Source organism: Globicephala melas, chromosome 4, assembly GCF_963455315.2.
Source record: "Globicephala melas chromosome 4, mGloMel1.2, whole genome shotgun sequence".
Lineage (NCBI taxonomy): Eukaryota > Metazoa > Chordata > Mammalia > Artiodactyla > Delphinidae > Globicephala > Globicephala melas.
Window position 1 is genome coordinate 70,129,748 of NC_083317.1, and position 13,288 is coordinate 70,143,035.

The following is a 13,288-nucleotide window of genomic DNA, read 5'->3' on the forward strand; positions in this document are numbered from 1 at the left end:
TTTACTTCTTCTGTTGGAAGATTTATCCACCCACTCACCTATTCTTTGTTTTAGTGAATGCCTGCTAGGTGCCAGGTACTGAACATATCATGTTGAGCAGGACAGACTTGGTTCCTACCTGGACAGAGCTTACGATTTTTAACCCATTAATCCCTTCATGATATGGGGAGCAGGTTGGAGAAGGAGGGAAGGGGAAATGACAAGAAAGCTTGGATGGCAAGTCCGAGGTCTTCAGGACCAGTTACTAGTGAAATGACACATTAATCCTGTACTTGTCTGTCTTTCTTTTGGTGACAGGATGGCCCTAGTGAAGAGAACCCATCTGTGTTATGTTTCTTTGTAGTTTACAGAGTGTTTCCATATGAATTCTCCCTTTTCATCCTCACAACAACTCTGGGAGGCAACACTTATTATCCCCACTTCCCTGATCAGGACACTGAGGCTCAGAGAGCTGAGCGGACTCAGGCCTCACATCGTGATCTGGGAAAAAGAGCCAGGAATCTGTTAGGGAGTGTCTCGTACCAGCTGTTAGAGCCCAGGCCTTCTGATGATGATGTCAGTTTTTATGAGGTCAATAAAAATCCACCTGCATTTCTTTTCCCTGGCCTCTCCCTTGTATCTTTCTTATCTGAAGTTCATGTTTGCTGCGTCAGGTGGCTTCATGTCGATACCATCCAGTTCTGGGGGTTTAAAGTTGTCCTGGCTGGTCAATATCCAAGACAGGAGGACTCTTCCCTATATAATCTATATATTGTGCCTCTTACCTTTCATTACTTCTCAAACAATTGGAAAATGACTGTGCACTGCTGGAGTTCTTTAAGTCCAAGGGTCTCAAAATATTTTTTAGATTTTTATTTACTGGCAAATCCCCTCCTGAGGTGGAGGCTGCACATTGCCAGGTGAGATGCACAGGTAGGACAAGTACTAGGGCCAGCTTGCGGGTGGACAGCAGAAGGTCCTCCCATTTTCAGTCCTAAACAGTTCCCAGGGGACAGTGGGTATGGAAATGCTGTGATGTTTACAATGTCTGGCTGAGCTGGGCAGGAACATGAACGAGGTTCAGTACCGGGTTCTGCTAAGGTCTTAGGTGGGGATTAAATGGTGGGACAGAAAGCAGCGTAGGGGGAGCCGGGTCAGGAGAGGAAAGTGCTTCTGTTTATTTCCATTGAGAGATGTCTGATGGGCTGCAACCCCAATCTAATCCGCCAAAAGGTCACCGTCATGTCCTGAGCTGCCATTATTGGCCTCTCCTAGTGCCAAGGTTACTGTCATGAAGCATCGAAAGGCTAATCCACCCCTGCCACAAAAGGCACTCAAATCTCAAATAAGCAATTAATTAATGAACAAATGTCAGCCAAGTGGCCACAGTCACCGGCCACGTAAGTCTAAGGCCCACGGCCTACCACCTTAAAGTTCTAGATTCTCTCCACCATAGAGCACAGATATGCTTACTCTCCCTTCTCCTGCAAGATATGAAGAGTGATGGTGGGAGGCACTGAGGAGGAAATCTTCCGTGTCTGAAAACTGGTTACTGGCTCTTTCCAACCAGCAGAAAGAAAAGTAAACAAAAGCAGGTTCTATGCCTGATCCGTCTGCCCATCCGTCCATCATCAGAAGCGTATTTCCTCCCTTGTGCCATGTAAGAGTTCACAGCGCAGCTCCGCCGTTTAAATGATGCCCTCATGAAAATGAACTTGTTGCACTCTGCTGCGGTTTGTTTGTTAGCACGAGAAAAACACAGTGAAAATGATATTGATTTTATTGCATCATTTTACTGACTAGAACGCCAGACTTATCGTGGATATAAGTATAAAAATAATCGAATTCTTACAAATACTTTGCTACTACAGTACTGAATAATTCGTGGAGGTTGCAATTATAATACAACTTTAAATAACATTCTCATAATGGATTTAACACAATCAACCAGGGGCTAAGGTTTAAAGGTCTGCAAAGAGAAATCTGGGACAATGTGAAAACTCAGAAGTTCCTCTTCCAGCTACATGCTTCATTTAACCATAAATCCAGCAACACAAACATGAACAAAACTCACAGCACCCCATGATGAGACATCTTTTAAAAAACAGGCGAAGTAATACAGAAACCTGGGTTAGTGTCCCAGCTAGACAGGTTCCATCCCATCCCTGTCTAGTCCCATCCTTCCTATCCAAGAACTCTGCACCTGAAGTGCATTATCATGTATCCAAGAAAAAAAAAGTTAGAATCTAATATGCCAATCCTTTTAAATATCCTCTTTAAAATGCCACGAGAACAGAGCCAGTCTAAGATATGTCTTTTTTTTAGACCTCAATTGCCCCCTTTGGTTTCACAGGGTTTTCTGTGAGCACTTCACACCAAATAGGACGGATTGTAACACTCTTGAAAAGATACTTTAGCACAACAAATTAACTGACATTTAAAACTTTAATCTTTCTAGTAGTTTAACCAGCTTCCTTCTCCGGGGAGCCAAGAAAAGAAAAAGAAAAAAGAGCATATACTTAACAGCCAACTCTACAAAACAGTATGTATTTCCAAAAATGCACATGAGAACCTCAGAATGCCGCTTTGTCAAGAAGAAGGAAATGAAATGTCCCTTCTAATCCCCACAAAAGTTTTCACACAGAAAAAATATCTCTGATACTAAAGGTGGTTTTCAGTAAGATACAAAATACTGAGATACTGAACTTTGCTTTCTTCCTCTCTCCAAAGAAGCGCTCTAGTTTTGAAATCAGTGTATCTTAGAACCATGGGTCAAAACCCTAGTTTGGGGTGTGTTAGGCTAAACTGAGCGAGAAGCAGCTGGCCTGAACATTCTTGCTTCTGCAGGCAGCACCCATGGAGTTACAGGCACCCACCTGGGTGCACCACCAGTGGGCAAGATGGCTTAACGGAGGCCCCAAGAAGCCACACGTGAGGAGTGACCCTGACGTGTCTGCTCTGGGAACTTTCACATCTGAACGAATATCACCCTTCAACGACACTTTCGTGGGCAGTCATCCAGCCTCATCTTGCAAAGATGTTGCCCTCCCATTTGGGCTAACGTTAAGAACGACCTCTTTAAGAACTTAACGGTTACGTCTTAGTTTTGGACCTCAAATGCTATCAGCCAGCTTGATTACACTATCCACTCAGCAATTTTGGCTCTAAATGACTTAGCTGCTTCTGAAAACAAACTTTTGTCAAAGGAGGAAGATTTGTCAGCATTTAAGACATTTCAACTGAATATGTTCCAGACTCAGATCATGTTCACGAAAACATGCTTCCAATATGTGGGAAACGTGGCCTCACCACGGGAGCGGGGCGAGGCAGCCCTCAGACAGATGTCTAAGTCTGGCCGTGTCTGTCAAACACCCAGGTCATCACCATACACCTCCTTCAACCAAAGCCACGTACCAATATGCTTCTTGCTAACAGGCATGAGCCAGCCACTGTTATCTTGATGATGGCCTCAAGCATCCAAGAAATACATGTAACAACAGACCCGAAAGGACTGTTTCAACATTTTGCTTTTGTACTTCATGGCATTAGTTTAGTTACTGTTTAATAATATTAAAGTTCTTAAAATAAACAACTTTTATTTTAAGCCCACTCTCTCCAGCTCTCTTTGACACTGGATGGTGAGGCATCAGCCAGGGAGGCGAGGCAAGAGGTATAGCGAGAAGAACAAGCCAGGCGGAAGGGTTTGAGTCCTGGCCCTCCAAGGCAAGGTGCTTATCCCCTCTGAAGGGCCCCATAGCCGAGAAATGGGCTCTCTCGCACCCACCTCACAAGGGTGCAGTGAGGCCACGTACCCGGCACAGAGCCTGGGTGTGGTGGGAACACGTGAGATGTCTGTTGAGACTATTTAGGCTTTCTAAACTGTCTCTAGTGCCCTGGGCTGGCTCATGGGGCAAGAGGAAAAGACACCAGAAATAAGACCCTCTGGAGCTTCGACAAAACCTGCAGATGCTGGGAGGCCCCGGTGAGCACCTCCCTGCCTTGCGAGTCACCGTGCTCCGGCCTGCTGCGGGACATGGGGTTCCACGCGGCCTCTCTTCCCTACAGACGTCTGAATGTCTCATGGGCAGCTTCCTCCAGCGCCCCCAGCTGTGGGGCTCGCATGCAGGACCCAGGCATTTCTGTGCACAGGGCCCTCACACTCCAGGTACAGGGGCTGACACAGCGCCTGTGCCGGAGGAGAGGGCTTCTGCTCACCAGGGGTGCATCCAGCCTGTCCCCCATCCCTGGGGCTGCTGCCCCACCAGCTGTGTCTTGGCTCAGGGAGGACCCTCTAGAGGTGTTTAACCCCAAGCAGGAACAAAGCCAGCCTCTCCCTTCCTTACCCGGGCGAGCAGCCGGCACTGGCACTGACACCCGCCCCCAACCCTGCAAGCCTCTAGAAACTGCAGATACGATGTGAACTCAACCTTGCAGGGGGCCTCCCTTTCTCACAGTGAAAGGAAAAACAGCACTCTTAATCCACTTCACATGCACAAAAGCCACTCCCAGGAAAGCATTCTTGGAACTTACAGCACACTCTTTTCTGGATGTTGAGATTCTGCTCCAGGACGCTTTGGGGACACAATGCTTCATGTCGTGAAGCATATAGCTTCTGGCCCTGGCACAGGCGATGATCTGTCAGCTGTGAGGTCAGCTGGAGGTGGCGGGCGCGTATGCCTGGGGACAGCCGCCATTGTGGCTCCGGGTCCCGGGGGCAAGCGAGGCTCTGCGGCCAAAGCCCGGAAGCAGCCGCCTCCCTCGGGCCCCAGCCTGCTGGCTCAGGTGTGCTGAATGCAGGAGCTTGAGCTCTCCAGTTAGATGGAAGACCACGAGGCACAGACGGCCGTTCGGTTGCACGGAAAGAGGCCAGACCCGAGATTTCTAAAAGGGGATGCTCTGAAATTTTAAGTTGGCACCCACTAACAAAACAGAATTCTTTTTGTATCTATCTCATGAGATGAATGCAATTTAAACTACTAAGTGGTATCACAGCTGACTAGTACTCCTGCTGCAGCAGGGAAATGGTGACTCGTGGAGACCACGGGACTCGGGATTTTGCACTTAAAACTGTTTGGACGAGAATTACATAAGACTAATGATTAGATTCATTCTGAAGAGCTTAGAGAACCTTGAAGAAACAACCATGACCGGGACAGAACCATCTCCAAAGGCTGCACCATTTCCAGAAGTGTGGGTGCCACTGAGCTCCAAGCTTCAGGGTGGGAACAATTCTTTTACCTCTGTGTTCTCTTCACTTCATCCTGAACCAGGATGTTCAAAAGCAGATGAGAATGATCACAGTTCCACAAGAAGCAGTTAAAGGCACAGCACAGGATATGCCCCCCTCGCAGGACCCACGTTTCAGCCACTGTAAGTAAGACTCGTGGAATTTCCTTCCCCAAGGCCAACGCTCAACTCCCTAACTGGCCAGAAGTCTTTAGTTCTCCAATGCTGACTTGAATTATACCCATGTTTCTGGAGGGAACTCCGTAGTAGTACAAAGAGTTACAAATTACTGTTTGAGAGAAAATAAGTTATTTCTTCAATGAATAAATAGCTTTGAGCGGTTGGCTGAACCACTCAACCGACACTGAGTTTGAGGACGAGATCGGGGCTACTAGCAAAGATGCCGCACTGGTGGGTAAGCAGGCTCACGTGTGGCTCCAGCCCAGCTCCGCATTCTTTCTCAGGAACCGCACGCCCGGCTTCCCAAAGCACTGGTGTTTCAGAAAATTGAATACGCCTGTTCAGCCCATTTCCCTAACCATGTTCAGCTGCAGCAACAACAAAAGCTGCTTCTCCATTAGTGGTGAAGTACCAGCTCAGACCCAACCTGCATTGAGCTCTCCACTTCTACTCCACATGTAGCAGCCTCGGCCTCAAGGATGGAGGTCAGAGCCCATGCACCATGCGGTGCCCTCAGGGATGGTACCCTTCCACCAGGGCCTTCATCCAGTGCTTGCTGGGCCTCTAACTAGAACCAAATGGAAGTTGTTTTGCCCTGATCCAGATGTAACTGCAAAGGGAAAAAAAAAAAAATCCTAGGTAAATGTGTCACCTTGACTAAAGAAAACAAACTGGAATTGTGTGCTGTGCCTCCCAAATTTCAGTTCCTCGTTTTGGGGGTTTGTTTGGAGAACGTAGCACGAGACGACTTAGGAGGGTGTGTTAACCTCCAGCATCTCCAAACACTAGTGGTATGTCCATCGGCATCTGTTGTTCAGCACGTAGCTACTGGGCAGGAAAACAACGAAAGAGCCAGTATTTTGCTGGAAATGAATCACCACATTGAGGCCTATGGAAGTGCCCGAGTGGAAGAGGCCTTCGTTCTGGAGCAGTCTTGAGAAACATCCAAAAGGAGGCCTCCCTCCCTACTTTTGCATTTACTAAAGTGCAAACTAAGGAAAACCTGGGTCCTTGCACTGATACCTGATGATCAGCCCTCATTAACAGTCACCCCGAAGCCACGGCCAAGCTGCAGTCATGCGGGGACTCTACCGTACTGGCCCGTGTTCACATTCACAGTAGCAGTGAAGGTGCCGGATGAGCAGCCTGCAGCTCCACGTCCACGGGCTCCAGCTGTCCCCTTCCACTGTGGTCACACCCCCCACGCCCATCCCCTCTCCACTGGCCGCTCAGGTGTGGCTGCACAAGTCCTGGGAGCGGCCGGCGGGAGGCGCTCCGCTGGTGCAGTCGCAGCAACGGGCCCCTCTCTCTGCTGCGCTTAGAAGTAGTCTCTTCTCCTACTCTCATCGCTGATGAAAGATGGGTTATACTGTCCGGGGAAAATGCAAGAATGCCGCGATCCTGGCAATCCAGTGTAGGCCGGGTAGAGTCCATTTCGTTCAAGTTCAGGATTCCTTACACTTGTAGGCTGGTGGCCAAAGAGAAAAGAAGAAAAGTCACTTTATTATTCTTGGGTTTAAATTTAATAGTTAAGAAAAAAGCAACAATGAATGCTATATTTTGACGAATTTAAGATGGAGGCACCTATACATAGCAGAGCAAGGTCTGACCTAGAAGTCAGGACCTCCCAGGTCATCTCTTTATGGAACCTGGGATCCCTTTGCCCATATTTTAAAAGTGGGTTTTTAGAAACATTACATAATCAAGAGCAGCCCAGTCATTTTTATTTTATTTTATTAAATTTTTTTTATTTATTTATTTTTGGCTGTGTTGGGTCTTCGTTGCTGTGCGCGGGCTTTCTCTAGTTGCGGTGAGCGGGGGCCCCTCTTCGTTACAGTGCGCGGGCTTCTCATCGCGGTGGCTTCTCTTATTGCGGAGCACAGGCTCTAGGCGCACGGGCTTCAGTAGCTGTGGCACGTGGGCTCAGTAGTTGTGGCTTACAGGCTCTAGAGCGCAGGCTCAGTAGTTGTGGTGCACGGGCTTAGTCGCTCTACGGCATGTGGGATCTTCCCGGACCAGGGCTCGAACCCGTGTCCCCTGCATTGGCAGGCGGATTCTTAACCACTGTGCCACCAGGGAAGTCCCAAGAGCAGCCCAGTGATTTTAGACCAACGTAGGAAAAGACTTGGGTTAACTATTATCTTGATTATTATCAAGAGTAATTATTATCTGATTATCATTTTGACTTTTAAAAAAGAGTTTCTTTGCAAAGCACAATGGCTTTAAATCCTCTCTGGTATTTAGCAGAAAGCTATTGTCCCTGATGAGAATGGGGAACTGACCTTCACAAGGCCACCTGTCGGAGGTGGAGTTAGGACCCCAAAGCAGGAGGCCAGCTGATTCTCAGGTGTCTCTGACCAGATCCCAGCTTAGTGGGTTGTGACTACCTACCTAACGCAAAAGGAGCCCCTGGGGAAGGCCCTGGCTACTTTAAGGAGGCCCTCCTTCAGGGAGAAATGTCGGCTTATAGAAACAAAACACTAGTTTCCGCTTATTATAATGTGGATCCCAGGAGAGCCCACCTGAGGCCACTGTGAGGGACAGCCCACTCCCTCAGGTGACAGCTTAGGCTCTGCTTCTACAGACTGCTCAGCCCACTGTCTGAAATGAAAATGGGGTTCATGTAAGTTTGTGAGTGCATCTACTTAAGACAACTCTTCAGCTAATGGCCTGGGAACGCGCAGCAAACGTGGGTCCTGTGATGCTGTAGGCCTGTCAGTTGCTCTGTCCTGGTGCTGCCTGGGGGCTGAGGAGCCCCTAGTGAAGGTTCTAAGTGTGTGGGTACCCCTGGGAGAGATACCTGCTTAGTTACGGCTGCAGTTATCAGAGGAAAAAGACTTTCCTGACAAACAGAGGGTAAAGCAAAGCTCCTATGCATACATATCAACGGAAACATTCAGACTAGATCTATCTTTGTATCCACATTTATCTTTCCCCTTATTTCTTTTTGTTCTTCCTCCAGGCCAGGTTCAAATTTTTCAGAGTTCATTGGAACTACAGCTTCCTTAGCACTAATGCCCCTCCCATCCAAAGTCTGAACGCGCAGGTTCATCTCCACAGCAACCAGAGTGGTTGTTCAGTCTGTTAACAGGATTGCCTAAAGCTATTAAGTCCCTTGAAACCTCAGGGCAAGGTTTCACGTTTACTGCTATACTTCTAAGCTCCGCGAGGCAGGAGGAGTCACTTGTTTTTCAGCTCAGGTATCACTGCCTGTGTTTGCTTTAGGGCTGATGCAGTGTAACATGAAAGAACTGAGCAGGCGTGGGAATATGACATGGGTTATTCAGTGTGGGACAGAAGAAGCAAGGGTTCAAGGTGGTCTCTCATCTTTCCAAATGATGCACTCCAGGGCTGGACACAGCAAATTACTGAAGACCTATTGAATCTTCCAAACCTCTGACAATTCAGGATGACGCTGAATTGTTCTCTTTTATACCTTTTCCCAATCCCTCGGTTTCAACTACCCAACCACATGATGTAAAGCATGGCAGACAAGAGATAAGAATGAAAGGGCCAAAGGCTAAATATCATGAAATTCTTTCTCTATCTTTTACCTTCCAATCCTGTAACTTAAAAGCAAGTTCAGTGGCATGAAGGTTATTGCTTCAACCTCATAAAGTACATACCGTGCTCTGTGGAAATACTCTTCATAGCTCAATGTTGAAACTAATAAATCCCATGCAAATAGACAGTAAGTAAATTGAATATTAAACTATGTGAATAAGAGGCGTAGGTCACCATTCTTTTTAACCTTTAATGAGCTGGAGTGCTTCTACTACAACAAAACAGAATCCGTTGGGAGTTCTCTGGTCGCCTAGTGGTTAGGATTCCGGGCTTTCACTGCCGTGGCCAGGTTTAATCCCAGGTCAGGGAACTGAGATCCTGCAAGCCACGTGTCGAGACCAGGAAAACAGAACAAAACAAAAAACCCCCAAACAAACAGAAAAAACAGAATCCCTTTAATTCTCCGAGGAAATTGGAGCTGGGAGGTCACTGGGCATGGGAATACACACCGAGTAATACACATCCGTCATCTGGAGGAGGTTTTTGGTACTTCCATTCTCATGCATTTCAATAGCTTCTCGGCCCCATTCTTGTGAGCGAGGGTTCTTGGGGTACTCAGCATATGGGGACATTTGGAAATCCCCACTTTTGAAGATGAGCTTGCTTATGTCGTTTTTATTCTTTCTGCAAGGTAAAAAAATTGTGAAAATTGAAATAAGTCCTGTGAAGAAATGCTAACTGTGAAAGCACCATCTGGTTTTCTGCAAGGAAAATTAGACCTAAAGATACCACTATGCATTTTTGTAGCTGCCCACTGAGGAATGTTATTATTGTTGTTATTATTTTTAGTATTTGCCTATAAAAACGCGATTAGGTGCAAAAAAAAGATGCAAAAAATCTTCCAACCCAAAGGGGCAGGTGATCGTGGGTAGAGAGGACAAAGACAGCTGCAGTGGAGCAGATTTAGACTGTTCTGGGGGACAGACATCGCTGCACCGTGGGGTCAGCCAGGGAAACGAGAGTCATAAATTCAGAAGATGTTGCAGCGGGAAGGGCCTTTAGGATTCTTTAGTCCAGCAGTTCCCAACCTGCTTGAGGAGCTCTGGGGATGGGGCAACTCTGGCTCTGTGAAGGATGTGACTTGTCCTGGGGTCACAGTTGGCTACTAGTAAAGCTGGGGCCAGAATTCAGGCCTCCCACTCCCCGGCCACTGCTGTTCCACTGCATGAAGCTACTTCACGAACCATGAAAACAGTATGTTTTGTTTGCAGAAAGGCCCACCTGTGTACATACCCATACGGACTCTCATGTCAGCGGGGCAGGGAAACCCTAGGACAAGTTCCCTAGTGGTGAGAGTTCTCTGACTGGAAACTGTTGGAGGATGTGTTATTCACCTTCTGTAATGGGCCTCGAATCAGACATTTTTAGTGATATTTGTCCTGGGTAAGATAATCTGGAGTTTCCTCCGTCTATACCTCGCTTTCCTGTAAATAAATGTTCTAGGGAAGGCACCAAATCATTCAGGATCTTAAAACCAGATGTCCAGCATGGGGCTTAGGCGTTGTCCCTTCTTTCAAGTTGAGAACAGACCTGCCATTGTGTGGCTCCCTGGGGGCTGGAGCATCTTGTCTCAAACAATGACTTACTGATTTACAGTGACCTTCTCCCAGGGACCAACAGTCACAGGCTCTCTTTCCCCAAATGGCTACACTACCTGGTACAGGACACTGAGCGGATAGGAGGCTTCTGTCTCCTGGAGCACTCAAAGTCTCTCTCTCTAGCTCCTAGTCTCCTACCCAGATTTTTATTTCCACTCACACAGTTTGTCTCTGATGCTTTGATTGCAACATTGTGAATGACAGGCATGGGCTGAACCATGAGGCCTGCGTCCCTGGATGGGCAGTTGGAGCAGCTAGCTCTCTGCAGCATTCCTGGAGATAGAGGATATCTTAGAGGATATCTTAAAATGTCCTTCAGGTCAATGGTTGAAAAGATAACTTGCTATTTTGTAGGTCCCCTCCATCTGCTATGTCAGGATAATTCCTGCCATTTATTATCATCTAAATCAAAAGTCTGAGTTTTCCCTTATCTGAATAACCACAGAGAAGGGAACCAATTCCTTTCTTTTTCTTCCTTTTCCAATCGAAACCCAGTCCCACTGCTGCCCAGGAAGCCTAGAGCCAAGTTTACTACTGTCTGCTCATCCACATGCCTGCCCCCTCTCCACTGCTAAATATTCCAGGCAATCCCTTTCGTCTTTGTTTGCTTCTTAATTTTCCCATTTAAAGTGTAAAAGTCGGGCTTCCCTGGTGGCGCAGCGGTTAGGAATCTGCCTGCCAATGCAGGGGACATGGGTTAGAGCCCTGGTCCTGGAAGGTCCCACATGCCGCGGAGCAACTAAGCCCATGCACCACGACTACTGAACCTGTGCTCTGGAGCCCGCGAGCCATAGCTACTGAGCCTGCATGCCACAACTACTGAAGCCCACGCGCCCTAGAGGCCATGCTCCGCAACAGGAAAGGCCACTGCAATGAGAAGCCCGCGCACCGCAACGAAGAGTGGCCCACGCTCGCCACAACTAGAGAAAAGCCTGCGTGCAGCAATGAAGACTCAACGCAGCCAAAAATTTTATTTAAAAAGTGTAGAAGTCAATGGTTTTTAGTATATTCAGAGTTGTGCAACCATCAGTTGTGCAACTTTGGAACAATGTCATCACCCCAGAAAGAAACGCCACACGCCTTAGCCATTACTCCCCAGTTCTCCCCCTGCCCATCCAGGCCTAGGCAACCGACAATCTACTTTCTGTCTCTATTTGATTTGCCTATTTTGGACATTCAAATAAATGGAACCATACACATGTGGTCTTTTGTGACTGGCTTAATTCACATAGCATACTATTTTCAAGGTTCATGCATGTTATAGCGTGTTTCAGTATTTCATTCCTTTTTACGTCAAGTAATATTCCATTGTATGGATATATCACATTTTGTTTATCTGTCCATCAGTTGATGGATACTGGGGTTATTTTCACCTTTTGGCTATTACGAACAATGCTACTATGAATACTTGTGTACGTGGCTCTGTGCGAACACCTGTTTTCATTTCTCTTGGTATAAGAGTGGAAATGCTGGGTCAGATGGCAATTCTGCTTAACGTTCTGAGGAACTACCAGACTTTTTCGAAGTGACTACACCATTTTACGTTTCCACCAGCAGTGTCTGAGCGTTCTACTTTTCCCACATTCTCACCAACACTTGTTATTTTCTGGGTTTTGTTGGTGTGTTTTAGTAGCCATCTTAGTGGGTGTGAAGTGGTATCTGATGTTAGTTTTGACAGCATTTCCCTGATGGATAATGACATTGAGCATCTTTTCATATATTTATTGGGCATTTGTGTGTCTTCTTTGGAGAAACGACTATTCAAGTTCCTTGCCCACTTTTAATTGGGTTGCCTTTGATAGGGACAGAGTAAAGGGACAAAATAGGTGATTAAATAGTTAATCCCACTAAAAAAAAAAGCATGGGAGACCCCTGTAAGCTAATGATCACTCAAGAAAGCAGGTTTACTTAACCACAGAACCAAGCTGGCTTGCTTAGCAACAAAACCATGCCACAGAAGCTTGAGACATGCCCCCAAACAGTAAAACAACGGTAAAATGAGACCCACATCCTGCTCAGTAAGGTCAGTAAGTTAATAATTCCTAGGACACGCTCCTTTGCATGCACTACAAACAAACATACCGGGAAAACATGACATTATACTACAACCTGAGATGATTTACCACTTTTAGCATATGTTACCACCCTTCTGCTTATTTAAATAGTACCATGACAGTCCCGGCTTCACCATGTAGGGACAAGAAAACTCCCCCGCCTGCTGTGGAGGAGCTGATGATGGAAGCGTGACGTCCACTCAATAATGGTCCTCTCCCCCTCCCCATTCTTCCTTTGATTATAAAACTGGAGCCCACTAAGTTCTTAGTGTGGCACCCTCTTGCCCACAGGCTTGTAAACCTCACAAGCATCCTATTCTGATAAATCACTTCTTATCTATCACTTTGCTGAATTCTTTCTGCACCAAGACATAAGAACCTACGCTCTACTAAGTCCCAAAATGCGTTCTGCGGTTTCACCTTTTTACTCCTGAGTTGTAAGGATTCCTTATATATTTTAGATGATGATTTGCAAATACTTTCTCCCCTCCTGTGGGTTGTCTTTTTCACTTTCTTGATAGTGTTCTTTGAAGCAGAGAAGTTTTAATTTTGATGAAGTCCAATCTATCTTTTTCTTTTGTTGCTTGTGCTTTTGTGCTCTTTTAGTAAAAATCCCATTTGCTGTCCTTTTCTTTCCCAGATGGCACTACCTATCATGAATTTCCCTTTTTCCTTTTTTTAAATGGT

At 46.6% G+C, this 13,288-nt stretch overlaps 1 protein-coding gene across 4 annotated transcripts in view; it reads right to left on the reverse strand.

The window, feature by feature from the left end:
• Nucleotides 1–13,288, reverse strand: part of HEG1 (heart development protein with EGF like domains 1) — a 144,185-nt gene that overhangs the window by 39,103 nt on the left and 91,794 nt on the right. For 3 of the 4 annotated variants that reach the window (XM_060298186.1, XM_060298187.1, XM_030858872.2), the window contains 2 exons: nt 9,399–9,573; nt 1,758–6,853 (listed from right to left, as the gene is read on the reverse strand). In XM_060298186.1, coding sequence (XP_060154169.1) covers nt 6,704–6,853; nt 9,399–9,573 — 325 coding nt within the window. In that variant the 3' untranslated portion in view covers nt 1,758–6,703. Of the gene's footprint in view, nt 1–1,757; nt 6,854–9,398; nt 9,574–13,288 lie in introns of those variants that run through there. The other variant, XR_009563721.1, reaches the window with a different exon arrangement.